This window comes from Tursiops truncatus, chromosome 6 (genome assembly GCF_011762595.2).
Source record: "Tursiops truncatus isolate mTurTru1 chromosome 6, mTurTru1.mat.Y, whole genome shotgun sequence".
NCBI lineage: Eukaryota > Metazoa > Chordata > Mammalia > Artiodactyla > Delphinidae > Tursiops > Tursiops truncatus.
Genome location: NC_047039.1, coordinates 26,828,107 through 26,855,055, shown reverse-complemented (window position 1 = coordinate 26,855,055; position 26,949 = coordinate 26,828,107). Strand labels below are relative to the sequence as shown.

The 26,949-nt window shown below is 39.9% G+C and overlaps 1 protein-coding gene across 5 annotated transcripts in view; it reads right to left on the bottom strand.

The window, feature by feature from the left end:
• The window catches only part of FAM120A (family with sequence similarity 120 member A), a 104,508-nt gene that overhangs the window by 69,575 nt on the left and 7,984 nt on the right, over window positions 1-26,949 (bottom strand). For all 5 annotated transcript variants that reach the window (XM_073805950.1, XM_073805951.1, XM_019940438.3 and 2 more), the window contains exons 2-3: window positions 14,145-14,391; window positions 10,232-10,314 (exon numbers count right to left, since the gene is read on the bottom strand). In XM_073805950.1, coding sequence (XP_073662051.1) covers window positions 10,232-10,314; window positions 14,145-14,391 — 330 coding nt within the window. The remainder of the gene's footprint in view (window positions 1-10,231; window positions 10,315-14,144; window positions 14,392-26,949) is intronic.

Sequence of the window (26,949 nt, the reverse complement as noted above, 5' to 3'; positions counted from 1 at the left end):
CACCCTGTGCGGTTCAGGGAAGGGGTCTCTTGGGAGAAGTACACTGGAGAGTCATCAACATAGTAGCTGAAACCTTAAGGGCAGATGAGATGTGCCAGAAAGAAAGTGTGAGGATCACAGCAAGGTACAGAGATGGATCCTAGGGAATGCACATGCAACCAGAGGAAGCCAGCTCACACGAGAGACAAGGAAAGGATGTGGAAGTAAGGAATACAGAACAAAGCTGGGGTCTGGGAGTCAAGGCAGGAACTTCCCAGAGGGGTGAGGAGAGCAGGATGACTGACAGTGTCAAGTGCTCCAGAGAGGCTGAAAATCATTTGACAAAGCATTTGTCAAATCCACAGCCTTGGACAAAGACCCAACTGTGTCCACCAGAAATCGGGGGGGAGGGGCGCAGGGGGCAGTGAGGGTGGATTAAGCTGTTGGGGACATTATGGAAGGTTGCCTTCGGGAGATTCGAGGATGAAAAAGAGAGTTAGGAGAATATGGGAGACTAGACCACATTTACAAACTGAGGGCCAACGACCAAAAGAGGGGGGCGTCTACACAGGAGCAAGGAGTTGATTGGACGAAGTAACGCAGGGCTCCCTGGATGTGTTCAGTGACAACAGCTCAAGAATGTCAGGATAATCTAGTCTCAGGAAGTAAAATGGGCCTGGATGAAGAAGAATGAAAACAGGGGAACGAGAAGCTGAGGACTCTCACCATCCTCGGATAAAGGATCTCTCTGTAAGAGAAAGCGTGAAACTGAAGAGAGGTCTGAAGAGATGATGAATGTTGAAGATAAATATTAAGGAGAATAAAAGGATTAACTGCTGACACTGATAGTTTGGTTGAAGTTGGAGACCATAATTTTAAAAATCAGTTTTACTGAGATATTTTACTTAAAGTAAAATTCATCAATTTTAAGCACATAATTCACTGAGCTCTGATAAATGCATACATTAGTGTAACCACCGCCATAATTATGAAGTGTTACGTTTCTATCACCTCAAATAGTTCCCTGTGCCCCTTCCCATCATAGCCCTAGGCAACCACTAACCTGCTTTCTATCACCATACTTTTGCCTTTTCCAGGGTTTTACATAAAATCAATCATATGTATTTCTTTGGTGTTTGACTTTTCACTTAAGATAATGCTTTTAGGATTCATACATATTATAAGAAAGTAGTTGGTTCCTTTCACTGCTATCAGCATGTCGTTGTATGACTGTCCCACAATTTATTCATCCATTCACCAGCTGACTACTGCTTGGTGTGTTTGAGACTACAATGGATAAAGCTGCCAGGACACTCAGGTTCAATTATTTTTGTGAACATAGGATTTCATTTCTCGTGAGTAAATGTCTAGCAGCGGGATTGCTGGGTTGTATGGTAGGTATATGTTTAACTTTGTAAGAAACTACCAGACTGTTTTCAAAGTGACCATTCTGGATTCTGCTTCCCAGCAGCCACATCTCAGAGCTATGGGTGCTGACACACACTGACACTTGGCATCATCTGTCTCCTTCATTTGGCCCATTCCAGTGGTCAGGTAGTGTAGCTCATGATGGCTTTAATTTGCATTCCCTAATTCCATGGAGCATCTCTTTGTGTGCTTACTGAATATTCTGTAAAACGTCTGTTCAAAATTTCACCCATCTTTTTTTGTTGTTGCGTTATGTATCTTCTTATTGTGTTGTTCTTTACACATTCTGGATACAAGTCCTTTACCAGAGACAATATTCTGCAAATAGCTCCTCTCCCACTGTTGTTGCTTGCTTTTCATTTTCTTAACTAAGAAATCTTTGACTAACTCAAGGTCATAAAGATCCTCTCTTATATTTTCTTCTAGAATAATTTTTATATTCTTTTAATTTTTGCATATGGATATCCAGCTATTGTAAAAACTAACCCTTCCCCATTTAGTTACTTAGGGACTTCTGGTGAAAATAATTAAATATATATATGGGTCTATTTCTGGACTCTGTTCTGCTCCACTGATCTGTTCAACTACCCTTATGTCAGTACCACACTGAGTTGATTATTATAGCTTTAAAGTGAGTCTAATGCTAAGTCCTTTCACTTTGTTCTTCCTTTTCAACATCGCTGATGCTATTCTACGTCCTTTGCAATTCCACATGAATTTTAAAATCAGTTTTTCAATTTCTACTTAAAAAAAAGCTTGCTTGGATTTTGATTGGGATGCAGTAAATCTATATAACAACAGAGTCTTTTGAGCCATAAACACACACATTTCTTCATTTATTTAGATCTTTCTAAAATTAGACCATAAGTTTGCAGTGGCATCCATTAGCTGTGTGGTTCTCAAATCTTCTCTAGATAGTACCTATCTAGGGTGGAGGGGTCTGCTGGGCAGGTGAGATGGAAGAAGGAGCAAGAGAAGGGTGATGTTGGTACAACCAGTTCAAGATGACCCACCAAGAGGTCCAGGCCAGCTAGGGAAGAAAGAAACAGTGAACAAATAAATGGGCAGAAGGCCCCAGGACGGGCAAAAGAGCCAAGTGTCAGCTTATGAGAATACTAAAGATAGAAGCAATGGAGACAAAAGGGAGAAGGGATATTAAAAGTGTACGATAAGAAATGGAGCTCTTCTGGGAGAAGACCCAGTATATGACTCTGGGCCTAGAAGGCCGCAGTAGAGTAGACACTATTTTACTGGAGACAATATGCAGCCAAGTTATCTGTGGGTAATCTCCAGGACGCTGACCTTGCCTGAGTCTCAGAAGAGTTATCAAAGGACACCATTATGAAAGTAAAACAACAACCCACAGAATGGGAGAAAGTGTTTGCAAATTATGTGTCTGATAAGAGACTTGTATACAGAATATATTTTTAAAAAACTCTTACAACACATTAATAAAAAATTTAAAAATGGACAAAAGATATGAATAGACATTTATCCAAAAAAGGTAAACAAATGGACAGTGAGCACAGGAAAAGGTGCTCAACATCATTAGTCATCAGAGAAATGCAAATCAAAACCACATCACACCCACCACAACAGCTAAAAATAAAACAACAGACAATAACAAGTGTTGACGAGGTTGTGGAAAAGTCAGAAACCTCACACATAGCTGGTAAGAGTATAAACAGTATAGCTACTGTGGAAACCAGTCTGGTAGTTCCTCAAAATGTTAGGCATAGAATTACCATATGACCAGCAATTCCAGTCCTAGGTATACACCTGAGAGAAATGAAAACATGTCTACACAAACACTTGTACTTGAATATTCACACAGCATCACAAAGCCAAAATGTGACTGAACAACCTGAATGTCCACTGACTGATGAATGGATTAAACATGGTAGGTATACCCACACGACAGACTATTATTTGGCCATAAAAAGAAAAAACGAAGTGCTGATACATGCTACCGTGTGGATGAACCTTGAAAAAACATTATGCTCAATGAAAGAAGCCAGACACAAGAGGTCATATAATTCCACTTATATGAAATGTCCAGAAGAGGCAAATCCATAGAGGAAAAAGTAGATTAGTGGTTGCCAGAGGGTAGGGGAGGGGGAGAAATGGGGAGTGACTGTTAACAGATAAGGTACTGGGTCTCTTTTTGAGGTGATGAAAATATTTTAAAATTAGACAGTGATGATGGTTGCACGAACTCTGTGAAAGCTAAAAACCACTGAATTGTATACTTTAAAGTAGATTTTATGATATGTCATTATATCTCAATAAAACTGTTATAAAAAGAAAATTTAAAAAACACTCTAACCAAGAATGGCAATTTGGAAGTAAACTACCAGCAAACCCCAATTCTGTCACATGTCGTTCTGGACCCAGATTGGGCTAGTCTCAAGAAAAGTGACATCTCCGGTTGAGCCGCCTAGAAGTGCTCAGAGCAGACAGACCACTGGCAAGGTGAGGGGTGTATGTGTGCGCACCCAAGACACAGGGTCGGGAAACTGCCAAAAGAGCCACATTTCCAAGAGAAGTATCTCTTGCAGTCAGAGTGATGGAGAAGGCCTACTTATAAACAAGGCAGAGATTTCTGGACCCACAGGGGAGGAAATATGCTTGACAGTGTCTGCACACATTTTTGAAACTGAGAATATGCCACTTATTTAACATAAAACTAGAAGATTCCAGGTCATGAGAAGAAACAGAGAAAGCAAAAATACCCTAGTAAGCTTCTTTTTGTTTCATTGACCCTATCACTCACCACCCCAGGAATCAGAAGTCGGGCACTATAAACACTCTATCTTTCAGATTGCATTTGGACCGCGAATCTCCCCTCCTCTGGCTAGGTCATGCATTTCAGCTCACTCGGAAGAATTCTGCCCGCAGGCCCAGGGCAGGCCCAGTCCCTCAACAGCAAGGAGCTAAACTGAAAGCAATCCTGTAACACCTAGGGAACACAAACCCTTCCCATGACTCTGTCCCTCCTTCCCAGCAAAGTGACCTGTGATCCACCCACAATCTGTAAAACAGAGACAGAAAAGCTATTCTTGAGTCCCAGTGATTTCAGCAGATTCCTCAGAATGCCAACCTTTCCATCTTCACTTTACTTATTTAATATTTATTTATTTATTTATTTTTGATGTGGACCATTTTTAAAGTCTTTATTGAATTTGTTACAATATTGCTTCTGTTTTATGTTTTGGTTTTTTGGCCCTGAGGCATGCGGGACCTTAGCTCCCTCACCAAGGATTGAACCCGCACCCCCTGCGTTGGAAGGCGAAGTCTCAACCACTGGACCGCCAGGGAAGTCCCCCATCTTCACTTTAAAACCAAATGGGGACAGGGAAGGAAGCTCTGATGGGAAGATATAAACAAGCAAAAATCTTTTGAGTTCAGTCTTTTATTTTCCATTTAAGGATATCCACATATAAATTTTAAATGAGCAAAGAATAAGACTTCTTACTAGAAGCAAGTTTCCACGACCTAAAAGCTTAAAGCCCAGTACCATGAATCTGTGCACTGAAATTCCAGACTGTTAAGAATGTGCAGCTCACTGAATGCATGATGATGATGACATTATAATAATAATATTAGCAGGATGTACATTTAAAAACAATTCTGGAGTACCAAATATCAATCTGTTAAAAGTGGTTCTCTTCCAGGAGTGCAATTATAAATAGCTCTCACTTCCACAATGCATAATGGTTGAATTTTTCAACCTTCCAGGCCCCTAATGTTATTTTCTCTAGAGCCCGAAAAGTCTTTAGATTTTAGGAAGTACTTCTTAGCTCTTATGAAACTACAGGATGACTTTTTGAGAAAGGAATATATTGAGTTAACTTCAATTAACACTAACATGCAAGCAGGAATTCCTTCTTTGGAAGGTCTTAAGTGCCCAAACTGCCACCTCTTGCAATGCCTTAAAACAGCAGTCCCCAACCTTTTCGGCATCAGGGACCGGTTTCCTGGAAGACAATTTTTCCACGGACGGGGAGGGGGATGATTTCAGGATGATTCAAGTGCATTGCTGTTACTGTGCACTTTATTTCTGTTATTATTACATTTATATAATGAAATAATTATACAGCTCACAATAATGCAGAATCAGTGGGAGCCCTGAGCTTGTTTTCCTGCAAATAAGGAGCACACAACCTAGATCCCTAGCATGCGCAGTTCACAGTAGGGTTCGCACTCCTATGAGAATCTAATGCCACAGCGGACCCGATATGACGAGGAGCTGAGGCGGTAATGTGAGTGATGGGGAGCAGCTGTAAATACAGTTGAAGCTTCACTCGCTCACCCGCCGCTCATCTCCTGCTGTGTGGCCCGGTTCCTAACAGGGCACAGACCGGTCTGTGGCCCGGGGATTGGGGACCCCTGCCTTAAAAGGTGGAACTCAGAATAATTGAAGCCCATCTTTCTATTCATGCACAATTTATACTCAACTTTCCTTCAAAAGGGATCCCAGAAAGTCTGATCATCAATCTCACTCTAGTAAGCTTGCATAGTACGTTAGATATACCATAAAACTCAAAATGCCTGAAATCATGCTGCTCTTCTCTCTGGCAGCTGGCTCCAGTGTGAAACCCAGACAGGGGCCACGTACGGTGGATATGAAGATCACTGGTTGGCTGGACACTGATCACAGCAGGTGCAGCTGCTACCCGCTTCCCCTTCAGGGAAGCCAAGAGAGAGGAGATCCTTTGAGTCCAGGCTTCATCCTGAGGGCCCACTGTGAGCCTTGCCATGTGCCCTGACCTTGGGAATGCTGGGGTTGCATGGACTGCATGGTGAGACATAGATGGCTCTTCTGTCCACCTCCACGTTCCTAGGGACCCTAACATGCTACTCACCCAGAACCATACTCCCTCCTCCCCGGGGTCAATTGCCACATCCTGTCCCTAAAGACATTGGTAAAAAGGATTACTCAGTGACTTCTGGTGGCATGTAAAAAATATAAAGTTAGAGATAACTTTGGTAAAACTCTAGGTAAATTTAAAACAAAACGTTCCTAATCTGACCTGACAGACTGCCCTGGTATACAGCTGCCTCAGGGAAAAGATAATACTGGTAAAGGAAGGTGACTTGAGACTTCCCTGGTGGCACAGTGGTTAAGAATCTGCCTGCTACTGCAGGGCACACGGGTTCGATGCCTGGTCCGGGAATATCCCACATGCCGCAGAGCAACTAAGCCCATGCACCACAACTACTGAGCCCGTGTGCCACAACTACTGAAGCTCACGTGCCTAGAGCCCGTGCTCCACAACAAGAGAAGCCACTGCAATGAGAAGCCCACGCACTACAACGGAAGAGTAGCCCCCACTCACCGCAACTAGAGAAAGCCCGTGCGCAGCAACGAAGACCCAACACAGCCAAAAATAAATAAAATTAAAAAAAAAAAAAAAAAAAGGAAGGTGACTAAAAATAAGTGAACCTGAAGGTAGGGTTATATAAATAAACACTAAAGACTATTTAAATCAGAAAGAGAGATGTACAAGAGCTAGCACTTAGATCTTTGAGAAGAGGCAGAAGCAAGCAAGGGGGCTTTCAAGGACATATTTTAATTTAATTGGACACATAGAGGGAGAAGGAGTTCAAGAGAAACCAGCACCTGCCTGGCCTGGGGCTGATGGGCAGAGCTAGGCCTGGGGGGAGTGGCGGGGGGGAGGCAGTGTGCCAGGGGAGGGGCACACTGCCTGCTTGCCACAATTGGGGTGGTGGTATAGAGAGACCAAAATAGAACCTGATTAGCTGTACAGGAGAACAACACATGTGGGAGGTCTGGGGAGAGGAAAGGCGAGCATAAAACTTGCAAAGTAGCCTGTCCAACGTGAAGGAAATGGTGAAGGGACTCCGGGGCCGGAAGTACTTGGGGGGGGTCATGAATGACTGATGGGGATAAAAACCTGAAATACATGAAACTGAATATGAAGTTTAGGAACACAAAAACCATTAAAATGAATACAATGGTTAAAATGTTGACAGGGCTAAGATTATGGTATTACATGTTAAGGGGTGATTTGAATTTATTAGATAATAAGTTCATATAACACCAACCCTCTGTGAACAATAAACTAGTAGATATGACTTTGGTGAAACACTGGCAAAATAAAGGATGATAAAAGGAATGCTTGAACTTGGGTATGCAAAATCAGGTATCCTTAAAAGCTGTGTATACAACATACTGTGTTAAAAAGGAACAAACAAAAATCATAAGGAAGTTTCATAAACAACAACTAACCAAATTTTCAAAAGATGTAGTTAGTTTTATTACTGTGAAAAAGAAGAGACTAAAAAAGCAGATGGGATACAGATAATTCTATACGGTAGTAATGCTCATGAGAAAAAAACTACATTCAATATCCCACAGTCTTTGTTAAAATGATTAAAACGATACTACACACAGAAAACTATGTATAAAAGGTCAAAACATAAAAGTTATGTAATTTTTGAACATAAAAGTTATGCAATTTTTTAAAATGCTTTGCTTTTCAGAATATGACTTTAAAAATCCTACAACTTATCAAGTCACTGAAAAATTATTTTGGACTGCTTCACAATGCCATAAAAACACCCAGATAATATTTAAAATACACATGATGATAATGCAAAAAAAAATCTGATTTGCTTTAAAATAAAAACCAACAAACAATCCTATAAACAACTTTCAGAGAACAATAGAAAAATGTGAACATGGACTTAATATTAAATGACATTAGGGAATTATTGCTAATTTAGTTAATGTGATGATAATAATATAATTAAGAGATTATCCTTATTTTTAGGTGGTGGTGAAATAAACCACAGTTTTCACAGGTGAAGTGTTATGATATCTGCAACTTACTTCCAAATAGTTGAGTTAAAAAACAAACACACAGGGCTTCCCTGGTGGCGCAGTGGTTGAGAGTCCGCCTGCCGATGCAGGGGACGCGGGTTCGTGCCCTGATCCGGGAGGATCCCACATGCCGCGGAGCGGCTAGGCCCGAGAGCCATGGCCGCTGAGCCTGCGCGTCCAGAGCCTGTGCTCCGCAACGGGAGAGGCCACAACAGTGAGAGGCCCGCGTACCACAAAAAAAAAAAAAAAAAAAAACAAAAACAAACACACACATACAAATATACTTTAGAAGAAACTGTTAAAAACTGTTTAACCAAGATGGTGGATATATGGATAGACATTTTCTATTTCAACTTTTTACATACTTAGTATTTTTCTTAACAAACTATTAGGAAAAATACATGATAATGATGTTTGTAACCTACCAATAGTTTGAGTTGGTTTTCCAGTAATTATTCAAACAGCTCCTCACTCCTAACCTCTGATACATGAAAGAAGGCAAGCTCAATTTAGATATATGTATATGGTCTGGGATCCTGGGAGCCTCTCACCCCTGCTACTCAAAACTCTACAAACCTTCTAAAAAACAAGCCTTCATTCTGTCTCAACTTATAAAAGCATACTGCTTAATGAACCTAATGAGCACAATACTTCTGAGTCCACCTGATTTCGGACTACACTTTTCCCATTCTGCAATTCAATAATGGTATCACCAGGAGCTTGGAATCAAGATTACAAATTGTAGCACTCTGTAAATGAAAACACACATGAAGAACACTCTGGCCAATAGCAAAGAGAAAGCTGTACCCCTTCAAGGACAAAAAAGCAAAAGAAAACAAGTAATTTCTAACAAGAGGAGAAAAACTGACTTTTGAACAGAAGTGGAAAAGCCCCATACAAAGAACTGTTAGGATAAAAAGGAACACATCAGGACCCATCAATAAGAAATGGAAAAGAAAGGGGATTCTAGGCAGCAAGTAACAAGATGAAAGAGGCAGGAAAGGAATACCGCTTGAACTTGCAAGTATCACAAAAGCTCACTATAAGCTAAAACACAAAAACTCCAATTTGGAGGGCAATTCTGACAACAGGAAAAGTGCATTCAGAAACCATTCCATGCAACCTCCCTATTACTATGAGGAACTGAGGCCCAGGCTGCCAGCCAGTGTAGGTCCCGACTTCCCAGCTCCCCACCTAACAAGTGGCAGCTATGATCACAGCACTAAAAAGCAGAGAACACCAGAGCCACTTTACCCAGCAAAGGGAATACGGAAAATCACAGGAAGCCACTAACAAGTACAACTCCAAGTTCCCTAGTGGCTCATACCAATTTCACTACTATGTTCACATCAAACCGTAAACCTTCCCACTCTAGAAAATCAAAGTTAAGAGAATCTTCTTGGATGTTCATTACTTTCACAAACAGGAAGGGGAGAAAAATAAGAAAATAAATATTAACAAAATAGTACAAATGGACCACTTCTGTAATGAACTTGGGTCTCCTCCATCATTCAAAAAGCATTAAAACTAAAAAAAAAAAAAAACATTAAAACTGTAAATAGATTTTTATAATATTTAAAAATTAGTAAGAAAATTATGAAACTTATCAAACTATGTAAGATGTTGATCTGACTAACAGAAGATGATATTATCTATTGAAAAAAATTAATATTTGTAGGTAAGAAAATTAATACATAAACACTTTAGCTAAAAAATTTCCACCTATCTAGGTATACGGCATGAAGAATTCCTCTAAGGGAATTTTTAAGGACATTTATATATTTCCCTAAAATATAGGTGCTGGGAACAAAATAAGGCAGGTTGGTTGTTTTTTAAGGCAACACAGATTCTGAAGTTAGCGGGAAGCAGGATATTGCTAATTTTGTGGTATATTTCCTTCTACAATAAAGAAACATTATTTATATTATGAAAGTAATATCAAAATCAACAAATGTTGGAAATGAAATGAATATGTACCTTAAGTGAGGCTAGTGGATGTTCTGGACCAAGTAAACTCCAATGAAAGGAAGCCAGATCTTCATCAGGTAGAATGTGATTTCCTGGAATACAAACAGGGATACCATAAAAGCCATCATCATGAGTGACACAGGGGAAACTTAGTATCATTGCATGTTATAATTTGTAGATTATCTTTGTTAGTTTCAGACTTTGTAATATGACTTCTTAGGACCACCTCATTTGATACACCACATAAAACTTCCACACAGAAATTGAGAATATTTCTTCATCTTTTAATACAAAGCAACATACAGCAGACAGACTTCTTGCAGCTGCCTCAAGCACAACGTGAATTTCCAGTAGAGGCTCAACAGCATTCAAACTGAATAAACTGCATAAAAACCTAAGTAATTCCCCAGCACAGTATTAAGGTCAGTCTGATAATGCCAGATGCCAAATGTCAATTTGAAACAACTTTTCATTTGTTTATGAGAGACTATGGTTCAAACTGCATTCTGTGAAGTAGGTTCAACAGCAGAGGCAGAATCTATAGTTATAAAATCTAAGGAAGGTTAAGTGACAATATTTGCTGCCTGTGACATGGATCAACACCCTCCTCCCGTAATTTCCAGCACCACCCACAAGTAGGTGTACAAAGCACAGACTACAAGTGCGATCAAGAAGTGCCAATCAGCTCTATGCACTATCACCAGGGCTGTGTCACAAATAAGAAGTGTATTCAGCTGAGAAACTACATTTTGCAGGGAACATTCTCCCTTCCGTGTAGTGCTTGGATGCCTGATACACTAACATCTTTGGTTTGTTAGTGGTCTTGATACAATTTAGAAGCAGTAATTTCCTAAATAATTCTGTAATTTTTATATTATGATTTAGTCATCTCCACACTAAGCAGATTCATTAATCAGCTGCTAACAGAAAACAAAACAAGGTGAGTTCATTTGCAATACTGCTAATCATAATACTCTAAACACACAAATACATGATACAGATGTACCAAACTGTCATTATGTCCAGAAGAGCAAAGTTAAGTCCTAATTGTATCAGTTACCGAGTTTTGTACTGCTTTCCTCGGCTCATGGAATGTATAGAACTTTACTGTGAAGTAAGTATTAAGTATCTGAGATTTGTTTTTGAAGCTTCTATCTGAAAAGATATTAAGCCAATTCCAACATCAAGAATAGTCTGTTAGGGCTTCCCTGGTGGCGCAGTGGTTGGGAGTCCGCCTGCCGATGCAGGGGACGCGGGTTCGTGCCTCAGTCCGGGAGGATCCCGCATGCCACGGAGCGGCTAGGCCCGTGGGCCATGGCTGCTAGGCCTGCGCGTCGGAGCCTGTGCTCCGCAGCAGGAGAGGCCACAACGGTGAGAGGCCCGCGTACCGCAAAAAAAAAAAAAAGAAAAAAAAAAGAATAGTCTGTTAAATACCACATGCTAACACATATATATGGAATCTAAAAAAAAAAAGGTTATGAAGAACCTAGGGGCAGGACAGGAATAAAGACGCAGATGTAGAGAATGGACTTGAGGACACAGGGAGGGGGAAGGGTAAGCTGGGACAAAATGAGACAGTGGCATGGACATATATACACTGTGAAATGTAAAATAGATAGCTAGTGGGAAGCAGCCACGTAGCACAGCGAGATCAGCTCAGTGCTTTATGACCACCTAGAGGGGTGGGATAGGGAGGGTGGGAGGGAGATGCAAGAGGGAGGAGATATGGGGATATATGTATATGTATAGCTGATTCACTTTGTTATAAAGCAGAAACTAACACAACATTGTAAAGCAATTATACTCCAATAAAGATGTAAAAAAAAAAAGAACAGTCTGTTAAAACTTGGGTCAAATACTTAAATGAGTATTTCACTCAACCTTTCTAAAACAAAACATCTTATATAGCTATACCTTCTATTACAAAAAAGGAGAAATTATACTTTCTATTGGAAAAATAATCTTTCTTATTTGAGGACGTTGAAACTTTTACACAAAATCTAAACTAAAAATGTTCACCCAATTAAGCGTTTATCTATAACTTGCCTAAATTTTCTGAAGAAATTCCAAGCCTTAATTTATTACTAAATTATTCACAACGTTACTATTGTTTTTCATTTCTTTTACTATTTCACAAAATAAGTTAGCCAGAAAAGTATTAGTTGGCATTATCTCCCAAGAAATTTATTCAATGTTTCCTTAAATAAGATAAACAAATATCCTTCCCAAATTAGTTAAGGCATCCATATTCTAAAAGCATACAATTTTCCCATTCACTTAAAGTCAACTGTGGTAACATTTAAGTAAATATGAAACTTTTCATAATGTGCCCATCCACTCCATCACTTTTTAACATTTGAGGAAATATCCTTTTATATTTTAATGTCTGAAAATATGAAAGTACTACATACATTTAGAAATTAGGTTTTAATCCTCCAAATCCCAAGTCACAAGAGTTCACTAAGAAAATGGACAGAAAATAGCCAAGTACTAACTTAAAGACATGTATTTGAGATTAGATCCAAATAAAGACAACTTGTAAAATCAGAAAGTTTTTGATTGATTTGTAGTTATACAGTTTGAAATGTTATCACCAAATAATATATGAAAAATTATGGCTGTCTCACTATAATTTCTAGTTGTATAAAACTTTTTTGGAATGTTTATAAAAAATCTGATAATTAGGAATTTCTAAAAATAACCCACAATATAATCCCCCTCTTAAACATGACCAGATCAGGCTGCTAAGCACTAGAACAGAAATTGAGAGAGTACAATAAGATCGCACTTCTCTGGAGACCACACATCTTTCAAAAAGGGCCTGTGTGTCCCAAACAGCCCTCAATCCCATCACTGAAATTCATGGATTTTACTCACAGGAGGGCTTTGCTCAGAACACATTTACTTATACTGTGGACATAATTTTTACAAACTCTGAGCAAACTAGAGCCGGATATTCAAGTAGCTAGAAACATGTACATTCCAAGCACAAGAAAGGGAAGTGGACAGAAAAGAAAGAAATAACTATAAACTACAGACATAACGTGATAAATAAATATATTACCTATTGCCAAGTTATTTTTAAGAGAAAGAAATTAATATATAAAATCTTAGTTGAAACCAGATTTCATCCTTTCTAGGTATTCAGCATAAGGAATTCCTCCAAGGGAGTGTTTTTTTTTCTTTTCTTTTTTTTTTGTGGTACACGGGCCTCTCACTGTTGTGGCCTCTCCCGTTGCGGAGCACAGGCTCCGGACGCGCAGGCTCAGCGGCCATGGCTCACGGGCCCCGCCACTCCACGGCACGTGGGATCTTCCCGGACCGGGGCACGAACCCGTGTCCCCTGCATTGGCAGGCGGACTCTCAACCACTGCGCCACCAGGGAAGCCCCCTCCAAGGGAGTTTTTAAAGACATGTATACATTTACTTAAGATGCAGGCACTGGAAACAAGGTAACGTAGTTTATTTTTGTTGTTTTCCTTTTAAAGTAATGAGAATCCTGAAAATGAGGGGAAAACATGACAGTGCTAACTTCACAGCATATTTTCTTCTGTAACAAACATAATTTGTGCCAAAGGTTTAAATGTTTAATTTTCATAAGTGAGACTGTGTTAACACTTGTGATTTTTAAATGTTATTTTCCCCAAACTTTAAGGGCATTTTTTTTCACAAAATTAGTTTATCGGCCTAAGTGGAACAATACATAAACAAACAAGAACAAATGAAGCACATTTTCAGTGACACCAAAAAATAATGAGTAAAGAATGTTACTGAGGAGAAGCCCAGCCCATTCCCTGTTTTTTTGAAATTTAAGTAAGATACAATCCCAAACATTCTAGCATTGAAATTAAAAAAAAACAACAACAGTATGTCCCGAGTACAGAACTCCTTTATAAAATGAATTTTCACACTGCCCACCTACCTAACAGAGCAGCAAAGATAGGGAAGCGGTTTGGGTTCAGGTCCAGCTGCTTGGCAACCTCGTGCATCAGATATTGGCTTGTGGTGAGACTTTTCCCATTCCGGCTCAGTTTTAGGGCATGGGCACTGAAATAGTAGGGGATGTTGCACAGGGCATAATCAGAGTCGTATGCAACTAAGCCGTGGAAGCCGTTTTCTCTGCAGAAACCGATCACTTCTTGATGATGATCCTCGATGCTCTGTGCAACCTGTGCAAGGGAGAACACCACTTCGTCAGAGGCCAGGCACCACTTCAGCACGTGCTCAATACACAGACATATCTGTACAGAATCTGTAAATTCCAGATATGGAAGATATACAAGAGAGCCAAACAGTCAAAACTAACAATCATAAAGTATGCAGCACATTGCTCAAATAAGAAATTTCAGTGGGAAATAATCTCCTGGTCAGTAACTTACGATCCCATCCAGACTGCAAATTAACTTTCAATTTCTTATCAAGTTCAAAGATCACCCTGTTTAAAAATACACAATCCCAGGTGGCCCCTGTGACAGTATTTTGAAGGAAAAGAGACAGATGGGAAAAAAAGAGACAGAAGAGGAAAATAAAGAAGTGTAAAGGACGGAGACAGAAAGAAGCCAGCCACTCTCAGTGAAAACAAAATAATTTCTTCAAAGTAAGTCAAAGCAAATAGGTGAAATAACCAGAAGGATTAAAAAAAAAAAAAAGCCAAGTATTATCCATCACCTACCTACTAGTTACTATAGACCCTGAAGCATTCAGCATATGGGTAATAATAAGAATGAACATGTTTACCCCCAAATAATTGTCACTCGTTTATTCTGTGCAAAGGACCAGGCCTGGTGGTATGGCACCAGGTTCAGGACCACTGTGAAGGCTAGGTCTAAATTTACTGCCTTTTTAGTGATGAAAACTACAAGCTAAAGCTTCTTACTTCTACTGGCTCTCCCATTGTGAAAGGTCAACCCCATCTATCTCAGGTGTCCATCACATACTAAAGAGGGCAGAGAAGCAACGCCCACAGGAAAGCAAAAAGCCCCCAGAATTTCTCTATTCCAAAAAACATACCAAAGGGCATTGAAAAACATTTTCCTAAAATTATATATATAAAGTCAAAGACAATTCCTCTCCTGCTGTTACCCACACTCATTTAACCAACTAAAATTTGGCAGGTTTTTTTTTCCCCCTACAATGGATAAAGGTATTTTAGAAAACAGAATTTTAAACTTAATTGGGTGACTCAGCTGTGGAAAATTAACTCTCCATAGAGCCCTAAAGGTAAAAAACAAGTGAGTGCCCTTAAACATAAATTTCTAGAACTACACTGCCCGATTTGTGGCTATACTGAATTAAAATTTAAAATACATTAAAAATTAAGTTCAAGTGTTCAATGGTCACCTACTAGATGGACATCATTGTAGAGTTACTCTCATTTCTCACTGACTTTCAGCAAATTTTGTTAGAAAGTTAGTTATAATGAAATCTCAGCGGCAAAGCAGTCCTTTTAAAGACGCATATTTAAAGGAAAAATAATTTTTTGCATTCTCTTAGTAAGTATTTTGATAAAAATATTTTGCTTTACAAAGAAAGCAATAACAACATACAATTAGTCAATTACTCTTCTGTCTTAGAATAGGATGATGCTGTTTTATCTCAGTCTAAAAAGAGTACTTTCACTAAAATAGAAAACTACAGTTAAAATTTATTTTAATTAGCCCAGCTTCATCTAGAAATGATAATCTCCAAGTCCATGCTCTCTACCTCAAATCACTTTATTACATAAAACTTTATATTTACAGCAATGTCTTAAGGCATTTAAAAATCACCAGCAATTCCTGTTTTCCAGACATCTTTAATATTAAGTCTGCACAATCTTCCTAAGAGGCCCTGAAATGAAGAGAGATTGTGAGTTACCACCCCCTAGCTCCAGTCCCCTCAGAGGAGTTCTAGAAAAGGCAGCATGGCTGCTTGCTTCATAGAGCCAGATATCCTGTAGAGGAGATGGGGCAAAATTAAATGTATGAGTTGAGTACTGTACAAGCTATATTTTGCAAGAGAGTTTGTTAACCTATTCTTCCAGGAAACTGAGGCTGCCAGCAGTTCAGAACCTAGCTCTGCCCAGCTCCAGGACAAGAGCGGTCCAGAGACTCATCCTCCCTGAGCACCCACTCTCTGCATACCTCACAACATCACCTCATTATCCTCACAACAACCCTTGGAGGGGAAAGGAGGAGGTAGCCCTGTGTGGTCACTCAGTGGGGTGTTCAAGCAGGGGAACAGCAGGTATACTGACTCAGAGCTGAGTGTGGTGTCTGCAGCCTCATCCCAGAGACCCAGGGGAAAGCAGTAGGCAATGGAGTCAGAGCAGGCAGGGACAGATCTAATCTGGCAGGTTTTCAAGGAAGGCTGTGGGCATTGTAAAACAACAGGCAATATATTTCCAGAGCTGTAAAGCACTCATACTCTTTGACTCTGGAGCAATCTTACGCCAGGAAATAGAGCCTAAGAAAGCAACGTATCTGATAAAAAACGTTGGGAGCATAAAAAGGGTGAGGGTAGCCTTCCATGGGAAAAATAAGTTAACATTAAGGAGCTGGGTAAACACAGCAACTACACAATGTTGTGGAGAAACTTGAGAAAAGCTTAGAATAAAATATTAAGCAAAACCATTTCAGAATACAATATCTGCTACATACAACCACATAAAACTGCACCTATGGAAAAAGACTGAAAGGGAGTAAGCAAAAACTAACACAGTTGTGCACGGTGGCACAATTATACTTAAAAAAAAAAGAAAGAAAAAAAACTTTAATTTATTATTATTTTTAACATCTTTATTGCAGTATAATTGCTTTACAATGGTGTTAGTTTCTGCTTTATAACAAAGTGAATCAGCTATACAGATACATATATCTCCATATCCCCTCCCTCTCCCACCCCTCTAGGTGGTCACAAAGCACGGAGCTGATCCCCCTGTGTTATGCGGCTGCTTCCCACTAGCTATCTATTTTACATTTGGGAGTGTATATATGTCCATGCCACTGTCTCACTTTGTCCCAGCTTACCCTTCCCCCTCCCCGTGTCCTGAAGTCCATTCTCTACGTCTGTATCTTCATTCCTGTCCTGTCATTAGGTTCTTCGGAACCTTTTTTTTTTTTTTAAGATTCCATATATACGTGTTAGCATACGGTATTTGCTTTTCTCTTTCTGACTTACTTCACTCTGTATGACAGACTCTAGGTCCATCCACCTTACTACAAATTACTCAGTTTTGTTTCTTTTTATCTCTGAGTAATATTCCATTGTATATATATGCCACATCTTCTTTATCCATTCATCTGTTGATGGACACTTAGGTTGCTTCCATGTCCTGGCTACTGTAAATAGTGCTGCAATGAACATTGTGGTACATGACTCTTTTTGAATTATGGTAGAAAAAAAACTTTTTTAAAGGAAAAAAATCTAATAAAAAGTTGAAACAGCCCTCATATATGCATGCCCACACTGGCCACCTCTATGCCACCGCACTGGGGGCAAATACTCCTCCTTTCACATCCATCTCCTGCCAGACAAGGCACACAATTTGCTCATCTACATATCAAGGGTCTAGCTTGGTGCCTGGCACACAGTAAAAACTATTTATGAAACGAAAAACTCTGGGAGTCCCAGTTCAGGGGCCCCAAACAGTCTTTAAATTATTTATAAAGATTACTATAAACTCTAAACAGTAGAAACCAACAGCCAGTAGAGCCTTATAGAGCAGTTTCATCTATCTCTGGGGAGTGGAATGTAGCGCTTTCCACAGTCACCTCCTTCCACTGACCCTTCCCCAAACACAATTTCTCATTCATTCAGAACACTTGGTTTCAGCCTGGCATTAATAAGCAAAGTGAATGAACTATTAATAACTCACTACAAGACTAATTTGCAAATGTTAACAATATCTTAATCCTCCCCCAAAGCACACCTAACATTAAACAAATAATTGTCTGCTAGAATTAATCTCCTAAAACAAAAGATAAAGGAACTCTGCCCTTAAGTAAGCACAGACTTCAAATCTAAAGCAAGGTGTATAACTGAATCACTTTGCTGTATACCAGAAACTAACACATTGTGTTAGTTCAATCAACTATACTTCAATAAAAAAAATAATAATAATAAAGCAAGGTGGAGCAATCTGTGCCCCTTGTCGTGCTCATCTTTCCTATCTCAGGTACTCTGAGTGATATGGATGGCGAGGAGAACCAAAATGTCCAGGTTCCAGTTCTGGCTTGATGTCCAACCTGCCTAGCTAGGAATGTAAAATTAATGAATCTTTAAGATTCTTTCAACTTCTGAAATTCTAGTATTCTTCCCCACTGGTTAAAATCCATTTTGCCTTTATCTGAGGAAGGCTACATGGCATTAAAAACCACAAGGTAACAGAGATGCAATCCTTTCCAACAAGTGAACAATGGAAGTGTGGTGTAGCAGTTACTCAATTAGGGAAATAAAAACCCCACAAAACACCTAAATGAAAGAGTCTGGCTGATGGATACATGACTCTGCATTTGTACAAGCTCGCATCATTGTACATACCATACAAAGGATAAACTTTAATATACACAACTTAAAAAAAAAACTCAGCCAGCAGTCAGGGATGGTAGGCCAGAATGCAAACTGACAAATGTATCGAATTGTATTATAAACCGTCTGTCACAGGGGTGCCAATGAACAACTCTGAAATCACTTTCACGTGTGTTAAGGTTGGGGTAAATGGATGGTAGATGACCTCAGTGTCTCCCTATCAGAGAACGGACTTACAAATGTGCAAAGGGAGGAGGCTAGCATGACCCTGTAGTGTTGGGTTAGCCATGGAGATGTCCGTAAGAACCCACAAGTAGATGACAACACAGACAGACAGGCACAGAAATCATTAGAGGTTAAGTGTGTGCATGTGGATTAGTCTATAAACACACACCTATATCTCCCAGGTGTCAGCAGAGAACCTAGAAGCAGCAACACCCCAGGAGAAAGAACATCTGTACCCCGATCTGGTTTCTAAATACCATTCTCCACTAAAAGGCATGACACCGAGCAGACGCCCAGTAGATATACGGAAGGAGGGCACTGCCCCTCTGGAGCATTCTCCCCAAATCACAAGAAAATATCAGACAGCCCAAACTGGAGGCCAACCTACCAAATGTCTGATCAGTTCTTCAAAAGTGTCAAGGTCACCACAGAGACAAGCAGAGGCTGAGAAGCTGTCCCAGATCAGAGATCAGTAAGTAGACAAGACGCCTAAAAGCAACAGGGAATCCAAAAAGGATACAGGTAGAAAATGGAAGAAATCTGAATGAAATACATAATGCAGTTAATGGTACTGTACCAATGCTAATTTCTTAGTTGTAACAGTTGTACTAGCTCATAGGATGCTAAGATGCATGAAAGCTGAGTGAAGGATATTCAGGAACTCTCTGTGCCATTTTTGGAACTTTTCTATAAACCCCAAATTATTCCCAAGTAAGAAGTTTATTTTAAAAAGAAAAAACAAAACAAAACACAATAGTCTACAAAAGCGGTCCCCAACCTTTTTGGCACCAGGGACCAGTTTCCTGGAAGACAATTTTTCCACAGATTGGAGGCGGCGGTGGGGGGAAGGAATGGTTTTGGGATGATTCAAGTGCATTACATTTATTGTGCACTTGATTTCTATTATTATTACATTGTAATATATAATGAAATAATTATACAACTCACCATAATGCAGAATCAGTGGGAGCCCTGGGCTTCCTTTCACTTGCCACTCACTGATAAGAGTTTTGATATGAGTCTGCAAGCAACTGATTTATTATGGTCTCTGTGCAGTCAAACCTCTCTGCTAATGATAATCTGTATTTGCAGCCGCTCCCCAGAGCTGGCATCACTGCCCCAGCTCCACCTCAGATCAAGCTTTAGATTCTCATAAGGAGCACACAACCTACATCCCTCACATGCGCAGCTCACAGTAGGGTTCGCACTCCTATAAGAATCGAATGCCGCAGGTGATCTGACAGCAGGCAGAGCTCAGGCAGTAATGCGAGCCATGGAAAGCAGTTGTAAATACAGATGAAGCTTCTGCTCACTCATCCGCTGCTCACCTCCTGCTGTGCGGCCTGGTTCCTAACAGGCCATGGACCGGTACCAGTCCGTAGCCCAGGGATTGGGGACCCCTGGTCTACAAGACACTAACTGAGAGACTGTTTTAAGCTATTTCATCATGTGAACAAAGCACTGAAAGGCCTGGCAGGCAAAGTCTCCGAGAGTCTATCATGTGAAAACACAACTCTCCCCAGACAGTCCAACTAAGGGAAGTAGGAAAGCCCACCACACACAGCATAAACCTATGAATGAAAGAATAAAGTCCAACAACCAAGAATACCTGTAAGAGGCCCACTGAACAATTCCTCAAGATTTATGTCAAAGAGCCTGGTAGAGTCAGGGGCAAAGAATTGGATGCAGTGCAGAGGAGACTCGATGCAAGGTTTGGGTGAGGATAGGAAAACGCCTGGATTGCATCGAAACAGAACCTGAGAGGTAGTTATTTAATTAAAAAAAAATTAAATTCCAGAGGTTAAGCTTCTAGGAATCAGGGTCTAACAGGGTATCGCTGTTCTTTCTCCTTTCAGTGTGTCTTTCTTCCGGTCTGAATGCCTTTCACTCCTGTTTCCCATCTCTTCTACTCACCCTATTCCCCGTGTTCTGTTTCTCCAATTCCCTAGCCTTCCAGCTCCTGGCTCAGACTGGGCACATTATGCTTAATGAAAATGGTATGTCTAGTTCTTAATTCTTAGTTTAGAAATGAGTAAAAACTATGAAATACAATGTTGGGAAGATTATTTCAATTTGAATTCCCAAAGAGTATAAAAAGCAAGCTAAAAAATTAAGCCAAGACCTATCTACTCACAGGTGATAAAGAAAGGGTTAAGGCCTCCTATGAGAGCGAGCCAGACTTGGAATTATGCATAGCCTCCTCACAGAAAACCACAGGCTAGTAACCAAAGACCGCCTACCACCTTAAAGGCACTAGGCCTTGAAAGATTTTTGCCATGGCTGCCATCACCACTGCATCAAAATGCAACTTCAGATCAAGGGAGTGAAACCGTAGAGCTCCTGAGTACAGTGCACAGAGCATTCAACGTTTACTATTTTTTTTTAATATATAAATTTATTTATTTTATTTTTTTATTTTTGGCTGTGTTGGGTCTTCGTTGCTGTGAGCAGGCTTTCTCTAGTTGCGGTGAGCAGGGGCTACTCTTTGTTGCGGTGCGCGGGCTTCTCATTGCTGTGGCTTCTCTTTTTGCGGAGCACGGGCTCTAGGCGCGCAGGCTTCAGTAGTTGTGGCACGTGGGCTCAGTAGTTGTGGCTTGCGGGCGCTAGAGCTCAGGCTCAGTAGTTGTGGTACACGGGCTTAGTGTCTCCGCGGCATGTGGGATCTTCCCGGGCCAGGGCTCGAACCTGTGTCCCTTGCATTGGCAGGCAGATTCTTAACCACTGCGCCACCAGGGAAGCCCACTTGATACGTGCTTTGGTAGCCACAACTAGGCTGGGAACCACCAAACACCTCGCCTCACCTCTCCACCCATCCGTCACCAAGAAACACGGTGTATGCAATCAGTGTTGAAGATCTTCAGTAGCTGGCAAAACGCCCCATTTTTGGTCCCAATGAAGTATTTTGTATTTAGCTAGGGATAATTTTATGTAACTGTATATTTGCCACAGAATCCTAGGTAAATCTTTTTATCTCAATAGTTTTAAGTTTCATCATTAAAAAGGCAGATACATCAAAATTCAGTATTTTTTACAAAGAATAATGACTAAAAAATTCTCAAGCTTACTTTGTGAATGTAATTATTTATTAATGCTGAAAGCAGCTATGGGGAAAGTCCTATAAGAATGAAAATGTAACACCGTTACTTACTCCTAATCTCCAGTGAAGAAGCACTTGTACAGTGAGGTTTTGTGTCTCTGGCATCAGGTGAACTCCACTGCCTACTTTAATACTTTCTGTACTTCCATTTCTTCATCTGCAAAAATAATAGTACTCTCCTACCTCATAGGGTAGCTGTGATGATTAAATGAGTTACTACATGTAAACAGCTCAGAATCATTCATAAATAATAAGCACTTGATAAATGTCAGGTACTATTTATTTTCAAGTAAGCTATGTGAGAAAGGATCTACTTCTTCATACTTTTCATGCAGGACCTGAAACACTATGAGTTGTCATAAAGAGATTTTCTGACACAAAGAAAAAAATATCATATGTGGTTTTTCTTTAGAATAATTTTACAGAGGCTCAGGGAATAATGTGACACGTCCTCCAACCAGCTACTGGCTTTAAAAGATATAAGTTAACCTGAACATAAAAGGATAAGTCAACCTAAATTCTTTTGTTAAAAAAAAAAAAATCAGGCTCTGACCTTTATCCAGCAGAATTCTAGACACTATGCATGAGGTGGGTAAAACTTACTCAGGCTACTTACTCCCTACTCAAGTCGAGCTGAAGAGTGAGAACATGAAAGTCAATGCTAACTTGGTAGAAGATTTTTATTGTTGTTGTTTACTTTAAAAGAGCAATTTTAGTGTCATGACATACATTAGCAATGTCTCTAAAAGTAAACCTCTCCTCCTCAGGAAATCTGTAATCATGGCTGAATAAACATCTTATATAGCTCTTGGTTATTCTATAAGAATTGGTTGCAGTGGTCTTAAAAGCAAGGAAAAACAATGTCTTTTAAAATAAGGGAGTGGCACATGAAAAGGTTCTCAACTTCATTAATCATAGGGAAATGTAAATCAAAACCATGAGATACCATTTCACACCAATTAAGATGGCTACTAAAAAAAAAAACAGAAATAAGCAAGTGTTGGCGAGGATGTGGAAAAACTGGAACCCTCACACATTGCTGGTGGAATGTAAAATGGTGTAGTTGCTGTGGAAAATGGTATAACAGTTCTCAAAATATAAAATCACCATATGATCCTGCAATTCCATTTCTGGGCATATACTCAAAAGAACTGAACGCAAGGATTCAAACAGATATTTGCACCCCCATCTTCATAGCAATATTATTCACGATAGCCAAAATGTAGAAGCAACCCAAGAGTCCACTGACAGATGAACAGATAAGCAAAATGTGGTCTATCCCACACAAGAAATTATTATGCATCCTTGAAAAGGAAGGAAATTCTGATACATACTACAGCACGGATGAACCTTGAGGACATTATGCTCAGTGACATAAACCAGTTACAAAAAGATAAATTCTGTGTGATTCCATTCATATGAGGTGCCTTAAGTAGTCAGATTCATAGAGACAAGAAAGTAAAATGGCGGCTGCCACAGGCTGGCAGAGAGGAATGGGGAGTTAGTGCTCAATGAGGACAGTTTCACTTTGGGAAGGTGAGAAATTTCTAGAGATTGATGGTAGTGATGGCTGCATAGCAGTGTGAATGTGGTTTCGCATCCGCTGATATGGACAGCCGACTGTACTCACTGTACTACACCATTTTACATCAGGGACTTGAGCATCCTTGGATTTTGGTATCTGAGGGGTCTCCTGGAATCAGTCCCCTGCATATACCTGAGGGAAGACTGTACTTAATTCTACTGAACTTAATTCCACTTAAAAATGGTTAAAATGGGCGGGCTTCCCTGGTGGCGCAGTGGTCAAGACTCTGCCTGCCAATGCAGGGGACATGGGTTCGAACCCTGGTCCAGGAAGATCCCACATGCTTAGCTGCGGAGCAACTAAGCCCCTGAACCACAACTACTGAGCCTGTGCTCTAGAGCCCGCAAGCCACAACGGCTATGCCCGCCCGCCCCAACTACTGAAGTCTGCACACCTAGGGCCCGTGCTCTGCAACAAGAGAAGCCACCACAGTGAGAAGCCTGCACAATGCAACGAAGAGCAGCCCCCGCTAGCCGCAACTACAGAAAGCCCACGCACAGCAATGAAGACCCAACGCAGCCAAAAATAAAATAAATTAATATAAAAATAAGAAATGGTTAAAATGGTAAAACTTTTGTTATAGTTTATTACAATTAAAAAAATAAAGATAAAAATTATAATAATAAGAGGGTGGCACCCCGTCTCCCTGTTTTCTCAGAAATCCTAGGCACTTAGCTCCAAGATATAACTTCCTCCTTGTCAAAACAGAAGTTTTATTTTTCCTTTGGATAATGACATTAGCATATATGTAATGTATTATATCTGCCAGCCTACATAAAAGGGTGAGATTTCTTCTTTGCAATCTCTTTAGCAGGTTGCCTGTGATGCAACTGCAATCTGTTTCAATGCTTATTCAATAATAAAACTGTTTTCTTTCTCTGTTAAAAAATTAAATAAGAGAGTGAATGTCCTAAAAGAAATGCAAGTTAAACTTCATACATTTTTAAAATAAAAATAATAAAAGGAATGTTGAGGGCTTCCCTAGTGGCGCAGTGGTTGAGAGTCCGCCTGCCAATGCAGGGGACACGGGTTCGTGCCCCGGTCCGGGAAGATCCCACATGCCGTGGAGCGCGGCTAGGCCTGTGAGCCATGGCTGCTGAGCCTGCACGTCCGGAGCCTGTGCTCCACAGCGGGAGAGGCCACAATACTGAGAGGCCCGCGTACCACAAAAAAAAAAAGGAATGTTGAACCAAGGGAGAAAGGGGTGGGGTGGGAGGAATTGGGAGACTGAGACTGACACATATATATTATTGATACTATGGATAAAATGGACAACTGATAGGAACATGCTATATAGCACAGGGAACTCACCTAGTGCACAGTGGTAACCTAAATGGGAGTGAAGTCCAAAAGGGAGGGGATATCTGTATGTGTTTGGCTGATTCATTTTGTTGTGCAGTGGAGGCTAACAACATTGTAAAGCAACCATACTCCAATAAAAATTAATTTAAAAGAAAAAAGGAGTGTTGAAACACCAACATTATTTGTATTCAGTGTCTATTCAGCCTACTATATTAATCTCCTAATGATTCAGCTAACTCCAAGCAGTAGTATTCTTTTTAAAAATCCAATTCCAAAATACATCAAAATTTAACTTTTGGAATTCAGAAAAATGAATCTCAGACTGATGCAATTTATTTCAAAATGGTGACACGTGCAAATTCTTTATTGAAATATTTAATGGCTCACATAGGTACAGGAGATTGAAAAACCATGGTGCCTGTGCTCATCCAAGCGGTCCAGGGAGGCCCTCCCAGTCTGGACTGGCTGGCACTCCTGCCCATGAAGATGAACAATACACTCCAGACCTATGAAAACTCAACCCTCCAGTAATACTCCTTCCAGTATATTTTCTTACACTAATTGGCAAAATACCAACAGGGTAGTTTCAGTTTTTCCAAAGAAATAAATTTATTCTAGAGACAAGCGGGAAATACCAAGTAACCGGGGTACAAAAGAATCACGTTTCTAGATCACAGATCCTTAATTACTGTAGATTTACCATCACCTTTGCAGATAAATCAGTGTGCCAAGTTCAACTCTATACTGGCCCTAAAATACCTAGAAACAATGTTTGATAGAGCCAGGTATAACAAGGGAGAAAAAAAAAGATGGCTAAATGAAGCCAATTTCCCTAAGCAGTCACCCCTTTGATGTCTTCAACACAGCTCCTAAATTAAGAAGCATAAAGGGCTTACTCAAAGATAAAGCCTCTGTGCCAGGTGGCCAAGCTGAGACTACTTATCTGTGGAATTGACTAGACTCTGGGTTTGAACACAAACTTTCTACCCTCTTTCTGCCATCACTGCCTTGCACAAGGTGACTAACTGGTGAGTCTGGAATTGATTTGTCCATTTCTCAAATATATTTTGAACACGTACTACATGCCAGTGTTCTAAGAGATGGATAACATAATGTTCTAAGAGGTGGTCATCCATCGTAGGACTTACTTGCTAGAGAAAACATAAACATAAGTAAAAACTAATTCCAGCTGTATAGAGACATTTGGAGAATTTTAGAATATTTCTATCTGAACTCTGATTCACTTACATCTAATTGTTCTATTTATAAAACTTTGTCTATAAATCCATTGGAAAATAAATCTAATTTTTCAAATTCTGAAGTATTGCTTCTTTAAGGTAGGGGTGGAGAAAATGGGTGAAGTCTAAATGTACAAACTTCCAGTTACAGTTGACCCCTGAACAATGGGGAGGGAGGTGTTTAGGCAAACCAACCCTCCACGCAGTCAAAAATCTGTGTATAACTTTATAGTTAGTCCTCCATCCACGGTTCTGCATCCATGGACTCAACCAACCACAGATTGTAATATTTACTATTGACAAAAATCCACATATAAGTGGACCCACACTGCTCAAACACGTGTCGTTCAAGGGTCATCTGTATAAAATAAATAAGTCATGTGGATGTAATGTACAGCATGGAGAGTGTAGTTAACACTGTATTGTATATTTGAAAGTTGCTAAGAGAGAGCTTAAAAATTCTCATAAGAAAAAAAAGTATAACTATGTATGGTGATGGATGTTAACTAGACTTAATGTGGTGATCATTTCACAATATATACATATATTGAATCATTATGCTGTACAGCTGAAGCTAATATAATGCTGTATGTCCACTATATCCCAATTTAAAAAAAAAAGGAACTCCTCTTCATATTACATGGTATTTATTCCTATGGTCAATTTCTTACTAAGGCTGGAATGTGTAGTATGTTTTAATTAATTTCTTTCCATTGTATAAATTCTAATTGTATAAAACAAAATGAAGAGCAACGTGGGTCTAGAAATATAT